At 45.5% G+C, this 24,104-nt stretch overlaps 1 protein-coding gene across 1 annotated transcript in view; it reads right to left on the bottom strand.

Annotated features, from left to right (window-relative positions):
* Nucleotides 1–4,187: 4,187 nt before the first annotated feature.
* The window catches only part of LOC138766101 (cytochrome P450 2A6-like), a 31,866-nt gene continuing 11,949 nt past the window's right edge, over nt 4,188–24,104 (bottom strand). Inside the window, exons 6-9 of the mRNA XM_069943447.1 lie at nt 10,863–10,998; nt 8,171–8,358; nt 7,274–7,415; nt 4,188–4,922 (exon numbers count right to left, since the gene is read on the bottom strand). Coding sequence (XP_069799548.1) covers nt 4,738–4,922; nt 7,274–7,415; nt 8,171–8,358; nt 10,863–10,998 — 651 coding nt within the window. The 3' untranslated portion in view covers nt 4,188–4,737. The remainder of the gene's footprint in view (nt 4,923–7,273; nt 7,416–8,170; nt 8,359–10,862; nt 10,999–24,104) is intronic.

The raw sequence follows: 24,104 nt of genomic DNA, 5'->3' as shown, positions 1-24,104 counted from the left end.
GCTAGGCAGTCTGATCATAGATTGCTTCGCTATAGCTGGTATACTATACAGGTTGGGGGAGGAAGAGAGAAGGAATTTATCTTGCTCCTAACTTGCTTTGGATTTTGGTTGTAGCCAATCACTGAGTCTTTTTCTCTATGCAATTTTTCTACAACAAGCGTTAAAATCATAATAATCATCTCTTAGATGTGGCACCTGGCTTCATGCAATGTAATGCATTTACAGTTTCTATATAGATATTATCATACAATATTTATATTAATGATTTTAAAACTTCAGAGATTTTGTCCAATAAAATTAGGTCAGTCATTCCAACTCATTCAAAAATAGTTTACTAATCATATAAGAGTTAATTATTGGCCACATGAAATAGTAAATTATGCTATTGTTGTCATCCAAGCTTGTATGGGATAGACCAGTTACACAATACAGGCTTTTGTACATTGCCTCTATTTACCTTGTATTTCAGAATGATCAATGCCGTAATGAGGTGCCAACTGTCTATGACTCAGGAAAAAAAAAGACAATCAGCAAAAAGAGAAGTTGTTTTTTTATTGTTCTGTAATGTTACACGAGACAGACCTGCCATTATTCTGTGTGTGCACCTAAAGGCTAGGTTCACACAATGTCTTTTTTGTCTGTCCGGTGGCCTTCTTTGTGGACGTCGGTCACTTTAAGGTCAAATAACATTCACTATTTCAAAATAATGGACGTCCCCAAAGACAGCTGTCGAACGGCCCCCCAAAAAAGTTGTGTGAACCTAGCTTAAAGGGGTATTCCCCCCAAAATTATTTAATATGCATTAATACGCTGCCCACCCGTAGCTTTTCATCTTTCCAATATAAAGGTATTATGGATTCTGCATAGTTTTGCTGTTATCCAGCTGCATTCACCTCCATGGATTGCATAGAATCATCAGACCTCACCCGACACGCTCCCTGCTCCTGGCCCCCACCCTCCGTGTCGGCATTACGTGTCCTCAGTCCCAGCACAGTGAAGTGACTGAGAACACTGATGGGGTGGATGCTGTTACAGAGGGCGACAGTGATCAGGGCAGCTGTGACTGCATCCCTCTCTAACAGCAGCCACCCGGTCACCCCAGCCCAGAGCTCACCCCTGTGTCCAGAGCCTCCCGGCACCCGCAGCACTCAGCCCCCTGGCCCCCACCCCAGCGCCCCCCCCCCCCCCCGCGGCTAGCTTCGCCCCCCACAATCGCCCGCGGCTAGCTCCGCCCCCCACAATCGCCCGCGGCTAGCTCCGCCCCCCGCAATCACCCGTGGCTAGCTCCGCCCCCGCAATCGCCCCTGGCTAGCTCCGCCCCCCACAATCGCCCGCGTCTAGCTCCGCCCCCCGCTAGCTCCGCTCCCCGCAATCGCCCGCGGCTAGCTTCGCCCCCGCAATCGCCGCCGTCACCGCCAACTCAGCTCTGCTACGCCGTCACCGCCAACTCAGCTCTGCTACGCGTCACCGCCAACTCAGCTCTGCTACGCCGTCACCGCCAACTCAGCTCTGCTACGCCGTCACCGCCAACTCAGACCTGCTACGCCGTGACCGCCAACTCAGCTCTGCTACGCCGTCACCGCCAACTCAGCTTTGCTACACAGTCATCCCCAACTCAGCTCTGCTACACAGTCATCCCCATCTCAGCTCTGCTGCTTCACCATCATCAGGCATAAGCATTGCATGATGGGAAATGTAGTTTTCTATCTGGGATATAGACCGGCTTTTAGAAAAACTTGTAACTTGAGAACGGCAGCAGCTAGATAGATGGGAGACGGCTCAAAATACTCACGGGGACTTGGTGAGTAAGGCCAGCAAGGTTTGGGAGCATTTCATTTTTTTAGCTCTTGGGGGGAATACCCCTTTAAGGCTACCAGCCTAAAGCTATGTTTACACACTGTCAAAATGATGACCGTTTTTAATGGACGGCTGTCATTTAACAACAAATAATAGGCATTATTGTACAAATAACTGCTACTGATATAAAAATAATGTCCGTTATTTGTCAGTAAATGACAGTCGACCGCTAAAATGTCCGCCATTTTGACAGTGTGTGAACATAGCCCTGAAGTGACAGGTATAATGTCCACATAGGTGAATGTACCCACAGTTGGGAATTCAAAAGGGTTGTCCTGGGGTTTTCCGGAAATGCCCCATGGGTGCTGGCAAAATAAAAGACATCCCATAAACACATGCTCCGATTCTTCATCACTGCTGTTTTGATGGAATCTGGTCCTCCACCCGAAATTCTACTGATGATGGGCTAACCCTGCAGGAACTGCTCACTATCACTAAGTCAATCTCTGGCCACAGCAGTGACCCACTCAGCCAGTGATGAGGTGAGCCAGCAGTTCCTGCATGGTTGGGATGTCAGACAACAATAAAGAACACCAAGGTCAAACACAACCATTTACAGGAAAATACATGGTATTTGGTTATTTCTTATTTTGACCTAGCCCAGGGACATTTGTAAGAAATGAGTTTGCTAACAGACAAATCCTTTAAAAGAGTTTTCCCGGGTAGCAACCATTTTTAGTATTTGTGCTCAGGCAGGTGAAAAATTAAAAAAAAAAAAAAAAAAAAACAAACAACACAAAATACTTAATTTCCTCACCTTCCCTCACAAACCCACAACTCTCTGCTCTCATAATTTCTGGGATTGCTTGGGACACCAGGCTACAAGTCACCATTATAGATAAAGATAAAGGTCTGCCTTTAAAAAAGACTTTTTGTCCCTTCCATTCCAAATGAATGAATTATTTGTGAATCTTGCTATGGCAAACATCTTGCTAATATGTATAGATGGGGTCTCTGAAATTTGGGGTTAGTCAAGCATCAGGTCAGCAAATTTTGCTCACCCACTAAAACAGCATTTTTTTAAAATTCAGAGGCTACACAACTTTTTCCCTTATCCCAGCTTGTGTCTACAACTGGATCACCATCCACACTGGATTTCACATTGCGAATTTTCATTCCACTGCGGATATGTAACCCGGCCCCTTTAACCCCCATGGCCTGCAGCCCCCGGCCTGCAGCATACATTACCTTTTCAGCGCCACGGCTGTGTGTGAGGCTCCCGGCTCTCGTCAGTCCCCATCAGTCAATCAGTGCTGCCCTGCACTGATTGAGGGGAGCCGGGAGCCTCACACACAACCGAGGCGCAGGTAATGTATGCTCCAGGCCGGGGGCTGCAGGCGCACGCACGCGGGGGGAGGGGGGGAGGGGTTAAAGGGGCCGGGTCACATTTTGGCAGTGGAATGAAAATTCTGCTGCGGGTATGTGACCCATTCAACTTTATACTACCAGGATCCGCAGCGGATTTTGCTGCAAACTCGCAGCGTGAAATCCGGTGCGGATCCGGTACGTGTGAAGCTACCCTAATAATTTAAATAGATGTCTCCTTACTGTTGAGACACCCTAAATATATGATAGCTTATACAATTTCTGGAGCACAAAAAGGGCCCAACTAAGCCTTTGCCAGAAGTGGTCACTGGTCCTTCACCCTAGAACTTGCATATGTTAGGGTATGAAACCACTATGGGTGTCCCTCCTGGTAGTGTAGATGATGAATGGGGCGATCAGGTTCTTCTTCTCCTGCCACCTGGCTCTTTCCTTTTTTAGGGGACCTGATCACAGATTGTTTTGCTATAGCCGGTATCCTATACAAGCTGTTTGCCAAGGTGGGCCACTGGTCCCTGACCAATGCAGGGCCTTCTAGCTTTTGTCATTTTGTACTTTTAAATAACACCTGGGTTACAGGCAACAAACCTCTGCACACTAAATTAAAAAAAAAGGCAGTAACTAATACAAAATTGTTTTGAGGTTTTTGTTTTATATTTTTTTAGTCTTCAGAGATTTTTTGGGGGGGAGCCCAAAAGTGATAGTGGCGGTCTGCTGCTGCCGCTTCTGTTGCTTGGGGTGACGGCATCAGATCGTGGCTCTCCACTTCGTTTGTCATTCAACATATCAAAAGAAAATTAATCCTCCGGGTAATTAAACCCATGACATGCTGCTGTCAAATCATGACAGTGGTATGAAGCAGGTTCCAGTATGGATATGCTTACCCATTGGAAGTCCAGCTGCGAGATCTGGCTTCTGATCCATTTCCATGGCCTGGGGGTCTTCTGAAGGCCAAACTGCCCACTATATGAACTGGGAATGTAAGTAGTAAAATACTACTACCAATATTAAGGGTCAATATATGACATATTTATTAACTGCAGATTTCAAAAACATTTCTGCATAGTCTGTACTGCCTGCTAGAATGACTTATGTAGGTCTACATGTAAATATGTTGAATCTCTGAATAATTGAAACCAGACATTGCTATATGTGGCCCATGTTACATTACACATCATACATTGAAAAATCTGTCCCTTAAATTCCAGAACAAGTTAGTCATAATTATGGCCCCAATCTGATGGCATATCTAACCCGAAGATCACACAGCTGAAGCTGATCAGAAGCATTTGAAGTAATACTACAGATTAGTGATGAGCAAATACTGTGAGATATAGTGAGATATTCGAATATTCGATATTCGTACGAATATCCCGCGAATATTCGATAAGTATTCGATAAGCGTTCAAATCCCCCAGCTTCCGGTTTCACCCTCCAAATGGTCAAATAGATGTTTTTCACTAATCAAATACTTGTTCCCATAGAATTTAATGGGATCGAATATTCGAATATCTCACTATTCACTCATCACTTCTACAGATCATTTATATAAATGTTTTAAATTCGGGGGATGAATGACAACCGGAAAAATTTGGGAATATTTGCAAATCCAGTCATTAGGGGTTTGATGTCTTCATCTGTGAGTTCTTTCTCAGGAGACAGTCTGAAGTTCTGTAAAATTGTTGTCAAGAATATGAACAACTCCATCCTGGCCAAACCTTCTCCGAGACAAAGCCGCTTCCCTAAAAGGGGAAAAATTGATTAGATGCAAATTATATTTAGTCAATTGCATTCCACCATACCTAGCATATACTGTCTTCATCTGTACCATAAAATGCCCAGCATGCCATTCTTCGCCATTGTCCTTGCTACAATGATTTAACAAAGAGCACTATTACACGGAACGATTATCGTGTGAAAAATCGTAATATCGTTCAAATTTAAACGATAATTGCAGGCAACGATCAAAAAATTGTTCGTATGACGTTGATTGTGGATTTAGATCTGAACCTAAAATTATCGTTAGTCGTTCGCTAATCGTTCGCTCTAATTCCACATTCGTTCGCTCAAGTTCCGCACCTTTTCACTAATCGTTCAGTGTAATTGCACATTGTCCATTGTTTTGCTGGGATCAGAGGGAGTAAATGACCATAGTAACGATCACAATAACGATCGTAATAAAGATCGTATCTAACGACCATCGTTCTGTGTGATATAATGAACAATTTCAGGTTAACGATAAACGATATTGTTTGCGATCGTTTATCGTTTGTCGTTAAAAATCACTCTGTGTAATGGGACCCTTACTCTTAGACATGCATAAATATGAACAAACTAGAGGTTTTAATTGAGTTTTGTAAAACATATTAGCATTAATAAATTGACAAGTGGGTGTTTACGACCGGTGCGGGGGCCCACAGGCCCAGATGTTCTTCACCCGCCCAACAGGCATTGGGTCAAATGTACTACACTAGTGCAGCTGCCATTGCTGCCACTAATGCTACACCCGGTACTGCTGCTATGAGCTCTACAGAGCTGCTTATCTCCGTCCTTGTCATTAATCATACTGTATTGCTGCTGCTGCTGCCGCTGCTGCCATTCCTGCAGCTATTACTCCCCCTGCTGCCACAACTACTAACACCATCCACAGAGTTCCATTTCCAGCCTTATCCTATAGTTCTAGCAGATGACATCACGTGACATCCAGTCCTAGGAGACCTCAGAGTGTCATAAACAACACCTTTATGCATCAGATCTATTACAAGGAGAGATGTGCAGTTGTCAGCCCATAATTTTTTTGACAGTTTTAAAAAAAAAGTCCCACAAACTGTAAAAATTGCATGCAGGCGGGGTGGGTGGGTGTGAAAATAACAAACAAGTGAACCATGGCTGGCTACAGGCTTTTGTGGGCCCTTGGGCGACATCATTGTTAAAGGGTTTCAGAGGACCCCTACTACTAAACAAGATTCTAGGGAAGCTGAGTGACCTTCTTTATACAAGATGCTAGGAGAGCTGAGTGACCTCCATTATACTGACTACATTACAAGATGCTGGGAAAGCTGGGTGACCTCCATTATACAAGATGCTAGGAAAGCTGGGCGACCCCATTTTACTGACTACTATACAAGATGCTAGGAAAGCTGGGGGACCTCCATTATACTGACTACTATACAAGATGCTAGGAAAGCTGGGTGACCTCCATATACTAAATACTATACAAGATGCTAGGAAAGCTGGGTGACCGTCATTATACTGCGTACTATACAAGATGCTAGGAAAGCTGGGTGACCTCCATTATACAAAATGCTAGGAAAGTTGGGTGACTCCATTATACTGACCACTATACAAAATGCTTGAAAAGCTGAGTGATCCCATTATAATGACTACTATACAAAATGCTGGGAAAGCTGGGTGATAACTGGCAGTGATAAGTTACCATCCTTCCTGATGTACAGCCCCTCTCTCCTCCTCAGGCCCTGCATATTCAGGCTTATCCCCCACTCGCGGTTGGTTAAGGGGAAGGTGTTGTCGGGATGGGGGCAAGGCTTACAGGGACATATCTGGGGCATTAATTTGGGTGCTGGGAACTGGGGGGGGGGGGGCTGCAGCATAACTTCTTGGGTGTCTAGTAGCCCTGCATTCAGTTGGAAGCAAGTTTCGGGGTGGGGGCCATTGAGGTGCTGTGGGCCCTGGCAACTGCCCAAGCAGGCCAGGTGCTGATGCTGACCTTGAAATAAACAAGTTGTGAGAGTGTATGGTAGGTGAAATAAATCAAATCATGTGTTCTGCTTAAGCTGGGTCCATACTACATTTTTCCTATCCTTTTAACGTATACATTTTATGGAAAAAACTGATGCAAAAAAACGGATGCAATTGTATGCCATTCGTTTGGATCCATTTTTCCATTGTCTTCCATAATTTAAAAAAAAACTGTTTAAAATGGATGCGTTTTTTTTCCCCACTGTACACAAAGATAGGGTTGACTACGTTTTTCTGTCTGTTAAAAGTAACCAATTAAAAACGGATACGTTGAACTGATATGAAAAACGTAGTGTGGACCCAGCCTTGGGTGAAGCCATTTAAATTTGAATACCTGCAGAGAATGGCATGTAGGCATCATTCTTCCTGAAGCATCCCTTGTCGTCTAAGAAATTGTTAGGATCAAACTTGCTAGGGCAGTCAAGTTTTGTTGGGTCTTGAAGAACAGAACACAACAATGGATAGATATCTGTGCCCTGAAAAGATAAGAGATGAAAACTGTTTTAAAAAGGTTCTTCAGGCTTACAAAAACTTGTCTGCTTTCTACCAGAAACAGCACCACTTGTGTCCTTAATTTGAATTTTGTTTTGCAGCTCAGTTCCAATTACTGTAAATTAATTATTCCCATAGAATTGCTAAATATGCATGGAATTTGAAGTAGAAAGTATACACACGCCATAGCCTATGCAAAAAAGAAAAAAAAATAGAAAAGCAAACGGGATTACTTGAAGTGTACATCTCATTAGAAAAAAAAAATGACATTCTACAAACAAAAGAAAAGTGAACAAAAGTCAACAAACATAAAGGAATCCTACAGCATATATTCAACGGCAACAAGTGTCAAACTTTAATTGCATCACCAATCATCAGAGCAGCAATGTTTCAAGCATGAATGGGCTTTGTCAAGCCATTCAAGACCATTTATGGTCGAAACGTTGCAGTTCTAATGCTTGGTGATGAGATAAAAGTTTGACAAGTCTTGATGTCCTTATACCAATTTGAGATTCCTGGTCAAACGGCATGCGTCTTAATACTCCAATTGATTTCTGGACATCGCTATCAAGGTGCTGTTGGAAGTAGTGTTTCCTGCTATATCACACAGACATATAAAAGCTTTGATGGGTCGGGGTTTGAGCTAGGAAAAGTCGCTGCTCAGTGTGTTCCGTCACATGACTTTGACGGCTGCATAATCTGTCAATGGAGCGACAGCACGATTATTTCATTATTCTACCTTGGGAAGAGTGTATCCCTTGAGCTGAACTTCTTTTGTGGTTGTATGGGGAAGATTTAGTGGGAGAATATCACAAAATCTCTGGATCTCGTGTATTACAGCATTCATATATGGCATATTGTTGCGGTCTTCGATATTTGTGATGCGGTTTTCACCAATCACGTGGTCAATTTCTGCGTGCAGTTTAGCTATGAAAAACGCAATAAAAAAAACATTGTTTATTTAGGCTATGCTCACACAACGTATCGGCAACAACAGCCGTACTTTTTGTGAAAAGATACGTTGCCTATTCTTCTATGAGATACACATAGTATACGCTCTTGCCGGGATCTCTTGCGGCGCCGCAAACAACTGACATGTCAGTTTTCTGCGGCAGCTATTCAGTGAATAGCGGCCGCAGAAAACCCTGTCAGTGCACACTGTGGAGCGAGCGGCTACAAGCTCCATAGTGTGCTGTGGGGAGTTCTGTTGTGGGCGCACGAAAGCTCCCGCATTAGATCTCTGGGGCGCCAAAGATCATCTGGCTAATACTGCAGTACCGGCCTGGATGATCTTTTCAGAGACCACCCGTTCCGTGTCCCAGCCAGGTCACGGAACGGCAGGTCTCATGCGCTATGTGAACATGGCCTTAAAATGTAATTATGGATCAATTATATAGTTATATACAGATTAGAGATGAGCGAACCTGGAGCATGCTCGAGTCGATCAAAACCTGAACTTTCGGCATGTGATTAGCGGTGGCTGCTGAAGTTGGATAAAGCCCTAAGACTATGTGGAAATCATGGATATAGTCATTGTCTGTATCCATGTTATCCATCCAAACAACCTTAGAGCTTTATCCAAGTTCAGCAGCCCCAGCTAATCAAATACCGAACGTTCGGGTTCGGATCGACTCGAACCCGAACCCGGTTCGCTCATCTCTAATAGAGATAGTTATAACAGATTAACTAAATATTAATCCACCTCGATTAGGTATCAAACAACCCTACATTTTATGGGCTATTAACACGTTTTTAAAATTCTCATGGCATTTAAAAACAGAAAAATCACATATAATACTAACATGTCAAAACTTTGTACAATGTGTACTGATTATATATTCAGTTCATTTTACAGAGGTATACTTCATATATGCTTCACTTTATTGATATTATGTGCTTTACTTTTACAGTTTATTAATTTAAAGTGTCACTGTCGTTTCAAAAAACATAGTCACAAAATAGTCATACATGTCACAAAAAGACTTGATCCGACAGCATCCAACAGTAAAAATATGGTGAGGTTTATTCGAGCATCATTCACAGTAGCAACGTTTTGACCCAATTGGGTCTTTTTAACCCAATCCCTCCCGGGACAATTTTCGTTTAGTTTTTTTCCTCCTCGTGTTTAATAAGCCACAGCGCTTACATTTTTTCACCTACAGACCCACATGAGCCCTTATTTTTTGTGCCACTAATAGTAATTTGCAACGGCAGACTTAATGTTTGCATAAAATATGCATCGAAACCAGAAAAAATTACAATATTACTTTTTTACAATATTACTTATTTGGGGTGGTTTTGTGTTTACGTCAAGCACCCTATGGTAAAACTGACATGTTATCTATGTTCCTCAAGTCAATACGATTACAACGATATGCAACTTGCATGCGTTTTATTTTATTTAATGGCTTTTAAAAAATGTAAACCTTTTTTAAAAAAAACTAAGGGGGGCATTTATTAAGTCCGGCGTTTTCTGCGCCGGACTTAAAAATGCCCCCGCAGCTCCGACGCTACGGAGGTTTATGTAGAGGCGGACTGCCTCTATATAAATCCCGTGTTCGCCGGTGTGCACAGCCGAAAAGCTACGCCAGCTGAGGACTGGAGTAGGTTTTCGGCATAACTTTAACAGAACAAGATAATGAATCTCGCGGACTATGAGTCCGCGCCCCCGTTCCGCCCCCTCCACACCCCCTCCCCGACCCCCCCAACGTACCCGGCGGAAAGTGACATTTTGCGAATATTTTATTCGCAAAATGGCCGTTTTGCGAATAAAATATTCGCAAAACGGCACTTTCCGCCGAAAATCAAAGATACGCCAAATGATACATGTCCCCCTAAGTGTTTCTTATAATTACTCTATTCCCATTCTTATAACACTTTTATATTTTGTAATAGTCTGGTAAGTAGGCTCTCTAGGAATATGTATGTAGTATGATGTATATAGTCAAGGAAGTATACATTAATTAGAAGCCCCCTGGGGGACTTCTATATACACAGCAATGATCTCCCCTTGAGATCAATGCTGTCTATATAATAGAGCACTGATCCATCAGATCAGTGTTCTCTTATACTGTTCTGCTGCAGACCAGACACATGGATTGCCAAGCTGGGATCAGCGTCATTCCGACGCTGAGCCCTGGCTCGGCCAGTATACCAGATCTCCTGATCACATCGCAGGGGGGAGATCTGTCACTTGTCTCTATGACATGTCAAAAGTTTTTAAAATGACAATGGGACTTTAAATAAAAACTGTTTAATACTTTAATTGCCCTGTGATGGCACCACAGAGGTATTCCATTGTAATGCTAGGTTCTTCTACAGTTTAGAACTGATCATAGGTGATGCTAGCTCCAGGAAAACTCGTGATTAACGTATCACTGAGGGATCCTTAAGAAAAATGGCCCATATTGAACTATTAGTTTAACACCAACCTTGTATTTCGGGGTACCTCATAAGTATCAGGAGCCCATGTCTTAAAGTAGAGCTGACTGTTTCTGTCCCACCAAAAAACAAGTTGAGTATGGTCATTATCATGTTTTTCCTGTCAAAGTTAGGATTGTCTTTTTCCTAAAAAAAAAAAAAAAGTGTCATGCAGTGTCATTCTTAAAAGTTAGACCCAGTTTCTGGAATAGAGCAGCTATGTTTTTTCTAATCCTGGAAAACTCCTTTAACAGGGTTATCCAGCGTTACAAAAACATGGCTACTTTCTTCCACAGACAGCCCCACTCTTGTCTCCAGCTTGGGCAGGGTTTTGCTGCTCAGTTCCATTGAAGTGAATGGAGCTTAATTGCAAACCGCACCTGAACTGGAGACAAGAGTTGTGTTGTCTCTAAAAGAAAGTGCCCATGTTTTTGTAGCACTGGATAACCCTTCAATGTAACTCAATAAGACTCACTGAGCATCTCATAGTTACAATGGCAAACTTACTTTCAGTTCATACCAGTTTCACAACTGATGTTAGGGCAGCGTTCTCCCGCAGGGCTATATTAACAGCTGCTGCCCTAGGCACCAATTAGCATTAGGATTTTCTAGTTTCTGAACATCATATTGATATCTGATCAGTCTTAGGCTGTGTTCCCACATTTACTGTATGTCACCACATGCAGCCGAAAGTAGACCCTCATGTAGTTACCAATAGGCATATGGCCACTTATCTTGATAACAGCACATAACTACTGGGGAGGAAATTGATTTCACATTGAATCAATGATTACAGCTGTCTGCATATTGTCTGTAGGAATTCTCACCACAGGATTCGTAGATTGGTAGGTAATAGCTCCAAGCATCATATTTAACACTGCCACACCAGACCTGAAAAATACAGCCATACTGTGACTGGATAACACCCCGCTAGGAGGTGGGAGAAAAAAAAAAAGTTGTTTCCTTCCCCCTGCTCCATGGTGCTGCCTCCCTGCAAGGTGCCAGACCATGACCATGGGTGCCTAGTGGTCATTACTGCCCTGCTCTCCTCTGCTCACAAGAACGCCAGAGCCCACATGCCAGGGCCCAGCGCCGACTCCTCTTTAGCCCCCTGGGACGTCTCATCTCTCTGCATACCTGCACTGTGTCCCTGTCTCTACACAGACAAAATTAATTTTTTCAATAATATGTTTGTTTAGTTTGAAATTTCTCAATTTCACGAGAAACAGGAGAGAAAATGCACTGCAAAATTTGTAAAGCAGGTTCTCCTGAGTACAACGGTACCCCATATGTGGGCATAAACCACTGTCTGGACACGCAGTAGGGCTCAGAAGGGAAGGAGCGTCATTTTGCAAAACTGCAGCTAGTATCGGTTATTAGAATAGCGCAGGTGCTAAAAATTTTTTAAATGAGATTACAGGTAATCTGGGGTAGTGACGGGCAACCTGGGAGCGTTTACTTGCTATCTGGGGTGTTTATGGGCAATCTGGGGTGGTACGAGCAGTCTGTGGCAATCTGGGGTGTTTATGGGCAATCTGGGGGTGTTTACTGGCTATCTGGGTTGGTTACGGGCAATCTGGGGGTGTTTACTGGCTATCTAGGGGTGTTTACTGGCTATCTGGGGGTGTTTACTGGCTATCTGGGGGTGTTTACCGGCTATCTGGGGGTGTTTACTGGCTATCTGGGGTGGTAACGGACAATCTGGGGGTGTTTACTGGCTATATGGGGTAATAACGGACAATCTGGGGGTGTTTACCAGCTATCTGGGGTAGTGACGGGCAATCTGGGGGAGGAGTGACAGGCATTCTGGGGTGGGTATGGGCAATCTGGGGTGGTTACGGACAATCTGTGGTAATCTGTAGTGCTTATGGGTAGCCTGTGGCAATCTGGGGTGGTTACAGGCAATCTGGGGGTGTTTACTGGCTATCTGGGGTGGTTACGGGTAATCTGAGCTGTTACAGGTAAACTGGAGTGGTTATGAATAATCTGGGGTGGTTAAAGGTAATCTGGGGGGGTTACAGGTAATCTGGGGTGGTTACAGGTAATGCGGAGTGGTTACAGGTAATGTGGAGTGGTTACAGGTAATGCGGAGTGGTTACAGGTAATCTGGGGTGGTTACAGGCAATCTGGGGGTGTTTGCTGGCTATCTGAGGTGGTTACGGGTAATCTGAGCAGTTACAGGTAAACTGGAGTGGTTATGAATAATCTGGGGTGGTTACAGGTAATCTGGGGGGGTTACAGGTAATCTGGGGTGGTTACAGGTAATGCGGAGTGGTTACAGGTAATGTGGAGTGGTTACAGGTAATGCGGAGTGGTTACAGGTAATCTGGGGTGGTTACAAGTAATGTGGGGTGGTTACAGGTAATCTGGGGTGGTTACAGGTAATGCGGAGTGGTTATAGGTAATGCGGGATGGTTACAGGTAATGCGGGATGGTTACAGGTAATGCGAGGTGGTTACAGGTAATCTAGGGCACTTGACTTTTTACCCCATCACCAATGATTTTTGGTGACGGGACAAAAAGTGCAGGAAGCATTTGGAACAAGTGATCAGTGGTATATAGTATATACCGCTGATCATTTGTGCCAGGACCACATTGGCTAGTCCCTGATCATTGCCCCATGCTCTCCGCCACCTCTGGTGGTGGAGAGAATGAGAGCTTGATCTTTTTTTAAGGGTACAAACACACTTGTCGTATCCGCAGCGAGTTTCTGGCTGCGTATTCGCAGTGAGACTCGCTGAGGATCCCAGCCATGTGTACTCAATGGAAGACAAACTCGCAGCAGGGATGTACATCCCTGCTGCGAGTTTGTCCGCAGCTCGCCCCATTAACTCCCCGGCTGCCGGAGACTATATTACACTTGATCCCGGCTACGGGGCTCCCGACGTCTTCACTGCCCGTTCAGCCAATCAGTACTGTGGTGGGGCAGCGCACTGATTAGCTGAGCGGGACGTGCCTGGAATCAGCGAAGGATCAGGTGATGTATAGTCGGGACCATGTGATGTATAGTCTCCGGCAGCCGGGGGGTTAATGGGTCGGCCTTTGGACAAACTCGCAGCAGGGATGTCATCCCTGCTGCGACTTTGTCTGCCATTGAGTACACAGGGCCGGGATCCTCAGCGAGTCTCACTGCGAATACGCAGCGAGAAACTCGCTGCCGATACGGCAAGTGTGTTTGTACCCTAAGGAATTAATCACTGTGAACACTAAGGTTATTCCGGGGGGGACGGGGGGGGGACATTCATTTCCTCTCACTGTGGATTAACGGTGAAAGGAGATGAAAGCATGTAGTGCACGTTACTGGTGGCCGCCGTTATACTGGTAATAACGGCGATCGTCGGTGCGGGGACTGGCCGGGACTGAGCCCACACTCTGCCCCAACTTCTCAGCGACCTCCGGTAGCTGAGAGAAGGGGGCTGCGGGCATTACCGACGCCGCTGCACTATTCTGCGCCATCTCCATAAAGAGCTGATGGCAGCAGAATAGAGCCCATTAGTGATCGCCATAAAAATTCATATCGGCGGTCACTAATAACATAATACATGTATTCTCTGGGTCACTAGGGTTACATCGATACCACATTTGTGTAGTTTTTTTTTTAACTATTACCACTTTGGCGCAATAGAAACTATCTTCCTAGCCAAAACCCACAAAAACTGTCGCCACATTGCAAGATCCATAGCGTTCTTATCTTTTGCGCGACAGAGCTGGTTTTGGGCTTATTTTTTGCGGGAAGATCTGTAGTTTCTATTGATACCAAATTTTATATGTATATGACTTTTTGGTCTCTTTGAGTCATGACGTATTTTCTAAAGCAGATTGATAAAATACAGCTATTCTGGTACTGTTTTTTTATTTTTGTTTTACAGCGTGTGTCGTGCGATATAATTATTGATATCGTTTTATAGATTGGGTCGTTACAGACGTAGCGATACCAAATATGTATAGGATTTGTGTTTTTGATCATTTTATGTAATGTTGTATAGTGTATGGGGAATGTAATGCATTTTTATTATGGGGGGGGACTGGGGGGATCGTGTTTGGTGCACTTTTTTTTACTTTTTTACACTAGTGTACATTACTGTACACTAGTGTAAGACTTAGATCACAGTATACAATACACTGTACTGCTTCTGCAGCACAGTGTATTGTGTCATGTGACCATCCTGCTGACAGGCAGTAGCACAGCCACCCCTGTCAGCAGGATGGCTTATCCATGGTAAGCCCGGGGCCTTCATTAGGCCCCCGGAGTTACCATAGAGACGTCGGAGGGACCGGACGGCGCCTCGGGACCTCCGATCATGTAAGTGGACCTACGGCGCCGTCCGGTACACACCGCTTTAACAGCGGCATTTAACGAGTTAAACTGCCCAGAGCGGAGAATCCTCCGCTCCGGGCAGTTACAGGAGGGTGTCAGCGGTCACACTGACCGCTGATCCCCTGTCCTGCAGCCGCCGCCGGGCGGTAATTTATTCCGATGCGTACGCCGTTAAAAGGCGTACGCATTGGAATAAAGCCCATTAGTGGCCGCCATGAAAAGGCAGCATGGCGGTCACTAAGGGGTCAAGTTCTCCGAGAGGGATAAGGAAGTCAAGAACGCGAGTTGCTCTGCCTTTGACACACGTTCTTGCTGGCATCAGCTTTCCAGAGAAAAGAACTCACTGTCAGGAGCAAAACCTATGCCTCTATTGTTCCAGCCTGACCACTTCCGCCTGAACTGCCCTCAGCGTCCACAGCGGCTGAGAAACTCCTGCACCTAGGCTGGGTAGGAGAGACCTCCCAAGGTGTGAATGCATCCTCTCAAAGCTTGTCTTTTCTGGTCACGGTCTCTGCTCCCTCTGGGCAGCATTTCCAGTCCACTGTCTTCCTGGACTATGATTCTGCAATCACTGAGTGAAGTCATTCAGTTTCCTCCAAGCCGTTGCCTGGCCTTCCGGCTCAATACCAAGATTTGGTGGATGTCTTCTCAGAAAAGGAGGCTGACATGCTACCACCTGATTGGCCATACGATTGCCCCATAGACCTTCTTCCTGGCATGATGCCTCCTCATGGTAGAGTGTACCCACTCTCAGTCCGGGAAACTGAACCATGTCTGCCTACATTAAGTAAAACCTGCATAAATGCTTCATCCACAAGTCCACCTCACTAACAGGTGGCGGTTTCTTCTTTGTACAGAAGAAGGACTGGTCCTTCGGCCTTGCTTCCACTACCGAGGCCTCAATAAGGATACGTTGAAGAATCAACATCCCCTGCCACTGATCTGAGTTGTTCTACCATCTTCGTGGAGCCTAGATCTTCATGAAATTGGACCTCAGGAGTGTGTACAATCTACTCTGGATCCATAAAGGTGATGAATGGAAGACCGTCTTCAACACCAGGGATGGGCACTTTGAATACCTGATCATGCCCTTTGGCTTGCATAATGCCCCAGCAGTCTTCCAGGAGTTACCAATGACACCTTCTGAGATCTCCTCTACACCTGTCTCATCATGTAACTGGATGACATTCTGGTCTACTCCTCAAATCATACACGGGGCATGTACATTAGGTGCTGTGATGAATAAGAGCCAATTGCCCAAGTTGGAGAAGTGCATGGTCCATTAGTATAGCCTTCCTTTTTTGGGTACATCGTGTCTGACTGTGGTCTGCAAATGTTTCCAGCAAAGCTTTCGACGGTTCTTCAGTGGCTACGCACCCACTAAGAGTGTTACAACAGTTCCTGGGCTTTGCCAAGTACTATTGACAGTTTATTCCACACTTTTCCACCCTAGTCACACTGATTGTGGCTCAAAATAAAAAAAAATGCTAATCCCAAGTAGTGGTCAGACGAAGCTGAACAAACCTTTGCCAGATTGAAGATCTTCAGTCTGCCCAGCAACTTAATCCCAAGCAAGCTAGGTGGTCCCTATTCTTCTCCCGGTTCAATTTTGTCATAAAATTTCGACCAGCGAAGAAGAATTTGAATGCTGATGCGCTCTCTCAAGCCTCTGATTTTCTTAGTCAAGAGGATGCCCCACACCATGTTATACCACCTGAACGTTTGGTGCCAGTAGGTTCTTTAGTTTTTCATAATGTCCCTCCTGGCAAGACCTATGTGTGCCCAGTGTTCAAAAGGACAATTTTATAATGGGGTTACTTTTCCTTGATCTTCAGGCATCCTGAAACCTGTAAGACTGGGCAGCTTATCTCCCATCACTACTGGTGGCCAAGTCAATCCAACCACATCATAGACTACATGGCTTCTTGCACCTCCTGTGTCCAAAACAAGATCTCCCATCTGAGACCAGCTGGTTGGTCTGCTTCAGCCCTTGCCCGTTTCAGTTTGTCCTTGGGCACATATTGCCACAAACTTTGTCAATAACCCTCTTCCTTCTGCAGGCAACACTGTCATCTAGGTTGTTACAGACTGTTTTTTGGATAAAGGATCTCAATTTGTTTTCAGGTTTTGGTGTGCCCTCTGTTCCCAACTTCAAGTGAATGTAGATTTTTCTTCAGTCTATAACCCTTAGATCAATGGGCAAGTCGAGAGGGTTAACCAGATACTAGGAAATTATCTCCATCACTTTATCTCTGCCCACCAGGACGACTGGTCAAATCTGCTCCAGTGGGCAGAGTTTTTCTATAACTATCTGGACTCGAGTTCCACAGGCATGTCTCCATTCTTTATAGTCTCGAGCAACATCCTTGTCCTCCATTGCCTCTATCTTCATCCTGTGAGGTACCTGCCGTGAAGTACCAGGCAGACAAAAGGAGGAGACCTGCCATAACTTTGTTCACAGTGACAAAGTCTGGCAGTTTGCCAAGTTTATAGACCATTTACGTTACTGAAGCACCTCAATCCAGTTGCTTTTGAACTCTGTTTGGCCCCCACCATGCAGATCCTGAACTCCTTCCACCTCCTTCCTAAATATGGTGATCCTTAATTGTTTTTTCCCAAAGGCTCATCTCTTCTCCTTCGCAAGCTGTCTCCTCTAAAATGTACGCTCTCAAGAACATCCTGGCAATGAAGACGATTAAAGGATGATGGTTGTTTCTGGTTAATTAAAAGGGTTTTGGTCTGTAAGAGAGGTCCTGGGAGCCTGAAGCCAACATCCTGGATCGAGATCACATCAAGAAATTCCTGCAGGCAAGAAAAAGGGGGAGGCTAAAGACAGGGTACTGTTAGGGCTGCAGGCCACCCCCAACCCCAGCTGCTCGGACACCACATGCCAGCACCTGCCACTACCTCCTGTTTGGTCCCTGGGTTGTCTCATAGCTCTGCATTCCTGCACTATGTCTTCCCAGCATCCCCTCTTCCTCAGGCACACGTGCGCCAGCTTTTGCTAATTTAAAAGGGCAGTGCAACCTTAATTGGTTGAACACTTAACACACTTACCTATAAATGTTGAACCTCTCCTGACCCCCTTTGAATGCTATCCATAGCTTGTGGTCCCAGGTTTTCTGCCTGTGACTCTTGCCTGTGGTAGCTGTCCTGGTTCCAGCCGTAAGTCCTGCTGTGTTCCTGCCTGCCTTTTTAGGTGTCCCCAACTCCAGCTGTTTTTGGAATAAAGACAAAGCTATGTTTTTCTAATTATAGATAACCCCTTTAAAAGAGGACCAGACTGGACCAGAAATTATCAGTACTCAGTACTCAGATTTCTGCAAATCCAAACATTTTGATGGATGTAACTGAAAGACATTGCAGAGCACATAGCAATGAGATGAAAGAATTTACAACCATAATGGTAAGGTGGTATGGGGAAGAGTGATGAAGTGTATAATGCTGAGGTCTGGTGTAGTCAGGGAGAGTGGTCATTTGCAGAGCAGAGCTTACAGTAAATGAACAGAGAGCTCTCTCATATAGTCCAGAAATCTATAGACATTCAGCGTTGGAGTAACTAGACAGGCAGTCAGTCAGTGTGTTATTTGTGAAGAAAAGGAGAGAAAAAGCCTTATCAAGAAGAAAGGGGTCAGTGACATTGTGTATGTAACAGAGGCAGACATTGGCACTTACACAACCACTGTAGACATATGCAGAGTCTTGCTACAGTATGTGATATGTTTTTAGCTTTGCTTTATGTTCAGCTTTAAACAATTCATTTCACAATCACCCCTTTATTTACCGGAAGTAAATTTACCATGTGTACATTACACATGTATACTCCAATGTGGTACAGCAGCCTGTGTATACATGACAATTTAAACCATGTACTGTGTTGCTCCAAGCCTTGGAAATTTTACAATGTAAAATAAAATAGGAAATTTCTATCTATCTATCTATCTATCTATCTATCTTTTTACCTTCATTCATCTCTGGGAATTTGTGATACAATTGCTATTGCATCTGATACTATTTTAGTTTAGGTAGATGGACCAGTTAGATATTAAGATAAACTGTTACCATATCTCTCCTCTCCAAACCAGCATGAGGACTGAATGAAATTGGTCATCAACCAAGCCTGTTGTGTACCAAGCCTGACACTGCTATCACTGAGCAAATGTCTGCCAGCCATGTGTCTCAACAGGAGCCAACACCACCGTTCCTAGCCAGGAAAAAGCTTTGCGGCTTATAAAGGTCACAAAGCACAAAAGCAGCAATTACACCTAAATAAAGACAATTCTTTTTTTTTATAAATGTAATATTTATTGACATTTTTTAGAAGAAAAACAAGGTAAACAGGTAGATAGGGCTACCAAACACATACCAATGTGGGTGTATGGCTAAATGCAAAGTTAGAAAACAGACACATAACATTGCTAACCGTAATAGACATATATCAGCCAGAACCATCAATACACCTATGCAGTTTTATCAAAAACAATATGTAGCCCCACCACAAAGTATAACTAAGGGTAAAAACACAAATACACGCAGACTTAGGGAAAACACATAAAGGAAAAGCAGGGAAAAAGGAGGGGGGGGGGAGGTACAGATCAACCTATCCAATACTCTACTCTATTAGTGAGATACTCCAGAGCGCCCACAGTAAGCTTCCCAGGGAGCCCAAACCGATTCAAACAATGGAAGTTGGTTGTTCAGAGATGCGGTGAGTCTTTCGAGGCCCCTGATTTCTTTTACCCTAGCCAGTAGGTCCTCAAATGATGGAGGGGATGTCCGCTTCCAGTTGCGGGGGATGAGGGTCTTAGCCGCTGTAAGTATCTGTAGCATCAGTTTGGTAGGTTTTTTACCTAGTGTTTTAGGCGTAACATTAAAAAGATATGTTAAGGGATCTAAAGGGACCGAAACTTCCAAGACTGATGAAAGCATTGCAGCCACCTGAAGCCAGAAGCCCGTTATAAGCGGGCAGTCCCAGAAGACATGGAGCAGGGTACCCACCCCACCATTACACCTCCAGCAGGCCGAGGGAATACTGCTATTCAATTTATGTAGCAATTCAGGGGTATGATACCAGTGCATCAGGAACTTGTAGTGGGTCTCCTTATAATTTGTACAGATAGAAGAAGAGGCCGCCCTGCTCCAAATCACCTGCCACAGCTCGGGGGAGATCACTCTACCCAGTGAAGCCTCCCATCTATCCATGTATTTGTGTCGAACAGGCATATCCCCCACAGGAGAGTTCAAAATTTGGTATATGGCCGAGATGAGGCCTCTGGTGGATCCTCCAGCCCTTATCAACTGCTCAAAGGCTGTGGGCCTCGAGACTGTGAATGACCCAAAAATGGAGTGCATATAATGTCGTATGGCCAGGTAGGAAAAATACTCCGACCTAGGGAGGTCGTACTTGTCCCTGAGCTTGTCAAAGGGCTGGAGGATTCGCGTCACTGGGTCCACGATGTCCGCATAGTGGAACAACCTTCTATCTATCCAATGTCTCACCACTGAGGGGGACATGCCTATCTCGAGGGCGGGCGTTAGCAAGAAGGACATGAGAGGAGAGGCCCGAGAGTAAAGGCCGAACCGAGCTGCGCACGTGGTCCATATCTGTCTAGTAAAGAGAATCGGGCCAAGCGTGGAAGAGGAGGGAATGGGGGGAGGGGCAGAAAACCACAGATAGGAGTTCGGGTGAACAGGAGCCAACCACAGTTTTTCTATTACCGCCCATACTTTAAACGTGCTTTGGGACGCCCAACCTGAGATCTGGCGCAGGTGTGTGGCCCAATAATAATGGAGGATGTTGGGGGTGGACAGGCCCCCCTGGGACTTATTATGCATCATCACTGATTTAGGCACCCTATGTCGCTTATTAGCCCATACAAAACGAAAGACCGCCGCCTGCAGTGCTTTCAGTTCACTCAGGGGGACTCGGACAGGAAGGGTTTCAAAATAATATAGGAGTTTCGGTAAAATGGTCATTTTCACCGAGGCTATGCGACCCAAGAGGGAGATATACTGGGAGGCCCACTTCCCCAGGAGAATCCTGAGATCCTTAAACAGCTGCGGAAAGTTTGCAGCATATAAAGTATCATACGAGGGTGTGAGCTTAATACCCAAATACTTTAAGGACGATGTAGACCATTTATACTTATAGTTGGCCTGCAAGTGCACAACTTGGGCTTGAGGGAGGTTAATAGGAAGGGCCTCAGTCTTAGTCGTGTTAACCTTATAACCAGACAGCTGGCCGAAAGAGGTCAGGAGGGTGTGGAGGACAGGCAAGGTAGTGAGAGGGTCCGTCAGAGACAGCAGGATGTCATCTGCAAAAAGCATAATTTTAAATTCCCTATCCCCCACCCTCACTCCCCGGATATTAGGGTTGTTCCGAATGGCACACGCCAGGGGCTCTATGCACAATGCAAATAATAACGGTGAGAGAGGACACCCCTGGCGCGTGCCATTGTGGATCTGGAAGGGACTAGACAATTGATTGGGTAATTTAACCGAGGCCGTAGGGTTAGTGTAGAGGCCATGAATTGCAGTCAGGAACGAGCCCGAGATGCCGTAGTAGCGTAAGGTCTCAAAGAGGAAAGGCCAACTAAGGCGATCAAACGCCTTTTCCGCGTCCAAACTCAGCATCAGAGCCCGTCCCGTCTGCTTATTCACTGCGTCAATGAGATCTATAGCCCTGCGGGTATTATCTGCCCCCTGGCGTCCAGGCACAAAACCAACCTGGTCCTTGTGTATGAGAGTGGGGAGCCAATACCCCAGTCGGGTCGCCAACAACTTAGTATACAATTTGAGGTCAGAATTCAGTAGCGCGATCGGCCTATAGTTAGCACAGTCCGACGGATCCTTCCCCGGCTTAGGGATAAGGGTAATATATGAATGGAGAAGGGGGGGTAGGCATCCGTTCCCCTCGCATAAAGGCGTTAAACAAAAGGACAAGGTGAGGTAGAAGAAGAGGAGAAAAAGTTTTATAGTAAAGATACGTAAAGCCGTCCGGGCCCGGGGCTTTGCCAGACGGCAGGGACTTCAGAATCTCCTGAAGTTCCTCCGTGGTAACTGGGGCGTTAAGCTCCTCTAGTGCCTCTGAGGGTAAGGTCGGAAGCCGACAGTCCTTAAGGAAGTCCCGTATCCGCCGCTGGCGGGCCCCAGGGTCCGAGGGCAAGGTGGAGGGGAGGGAGTACAGTTTAGAGAGAAAGTGAGAGAATACAGAGGCAATATCCCGGGGATGATACGTAGGATTGCCCATATGATCCTTGAGGACATGCGGGGTCTGAGCGGCCGAGCGGTCAGAAAGCATGCGTGCCAGCAATGTGTGGGCTTTATTCCCCTTCTCATAAAATCTCTGTTTAGAGTAGAGCAACAGACGCTCCACCTTGTGCATGAGAAGGTCCTTTAGGCGCGCTCTAGCCGCTATGAGCTTACGCAGTGTCCCAAGGGTGGGCTGATCAGTCAACTTCCGTTCAAGTGTCGCTATCTCCGTCCTAGCAGTCTGTGCTTGTGCCTGGGTGTCTTTTTTAAGTCGGGAGCCTAGTGCGATACAGTGCCCTCTGACTACCGCCTTATGAGCCTCCCATAGGGTGGACTGCAGCCCAACCGTGCCCTCGTTTTCCCTAAAATATGTGGAAATGCATTCTTTTATAGAGTCCCTATGAATCTCAGTCTTCAAGAGTGTTTCATTTAGCCTCCAATGACAGCAGCGGGTAGGGGATAGCAGAGAGGCCAATGATATGGCGACATGGCCATGGTCCGACCAGGAGATCGGCCCTATGTAGGCACCCTTTAACAAACGCACAGTCGGCACGTTCCCAAAGAAGTAGTCGATTCTAGTATGCGTCTGACGGGGATGAGAATAGAATGTATAGGAGCGCTCCGCAGGTTGATCAATGCGCCACAGATCATAAAGATTGTGGGTACGAATTAGCTTCCTAAATTCCTTAGAAATTCTAAGTAGTTCAGGAGATGGAGGCGTACCTGCAACAGAGTGCCTATCCATTATCCCAGACATGGGAAGGTTAAAATCCCCTCCAATCACACGTGGCGATGGTGGATAGGCAGCCACTCGCTTGAGGACCCTGCGGAGAAAGGGAATCTGAGTGCGTTTCGGCGCATACACATTACAGAGTAGAACCGGTCGCCCCTGAACAGTACCCTCCACAATAACATATCTCCCCCCTGGGTCTTGAAAGGAGGAAGTCACCTGCAAAGGGCAGTGCCGTGATATTAAAATAGCCACCCCCGCACATTTACCACCCGCCGAGGCAGAGTACACCTGAGGATACTGATGCTGGGCAAACCTAAAATTAGCAGTGTGATCAAAGTGTGTTTCCTGCAGGAAAGCTACATCGGCCTGGGCCTCCTTCAATTCTCTCAGTGCCAGTCTCCTCTTAACATTAGAATTTAGTCCTTTCACATTAATAGAGATACACTTAATCATTGGGAGCAATAACGGGAGGATACTTGCCCATATGGAGGCTCACCCGGCTCCAGGGTGCAACAAAGACCTGCAGGAGGAGTACCTTCAGTAGATTCGACCTGGCAGAGACGCTGCCGGACTGGAGATCTGTAAACTAGGACATAACTGTGGAGAGACAAGGTAGGGAAGGCAAGGGAAGACACAGGCAAGACTAACCCATAGGGGTAAAGTATTAACATTACAATGAAGGCACAAGGCCAATGCCCCATACACCAAACGTAGGGAATGGGGTAAAGAAAAAGCCAGGGAGATAAACTCACAAGGAGAAAGCCTGAACCCCAACGGAGGCGGAAGAATAGGGACAGGGGAGGAGAGAGCAGAAAGAGAAACAAACTCCGGTCTACAGAGCAGACCCACGCAGCAGAGAGAAGAAAATGCACATTTCAAAAACCAATGAGAAGACCCTAATTGCAATAAGAATACAGTTAATGCATTAAGGCAAACATAATCGAACCCAAG

The sequence above is a fragment of the Dendropsophus ebraccatus genome, chromosome 10 (genome assembly GCF_027789765.1).
Source record: "Dendropsophus ebraccatus isolate aDenEbr1 chromosome 10, aDenEbr1.pat, whole genome shotgun sequence".
NCBI classification, from domain to species: domain Eukaryota; kingdom Metazoa; phylum Chordata; class Amphibia; order Anura; family Hylidae; genus Dendropsophus; species Dendropsophus ebraccatus.
Note: the sequence above shows the minus strand (reverse complement) of the source record. Positions and strands in the feature narration are given on the sequence as shown.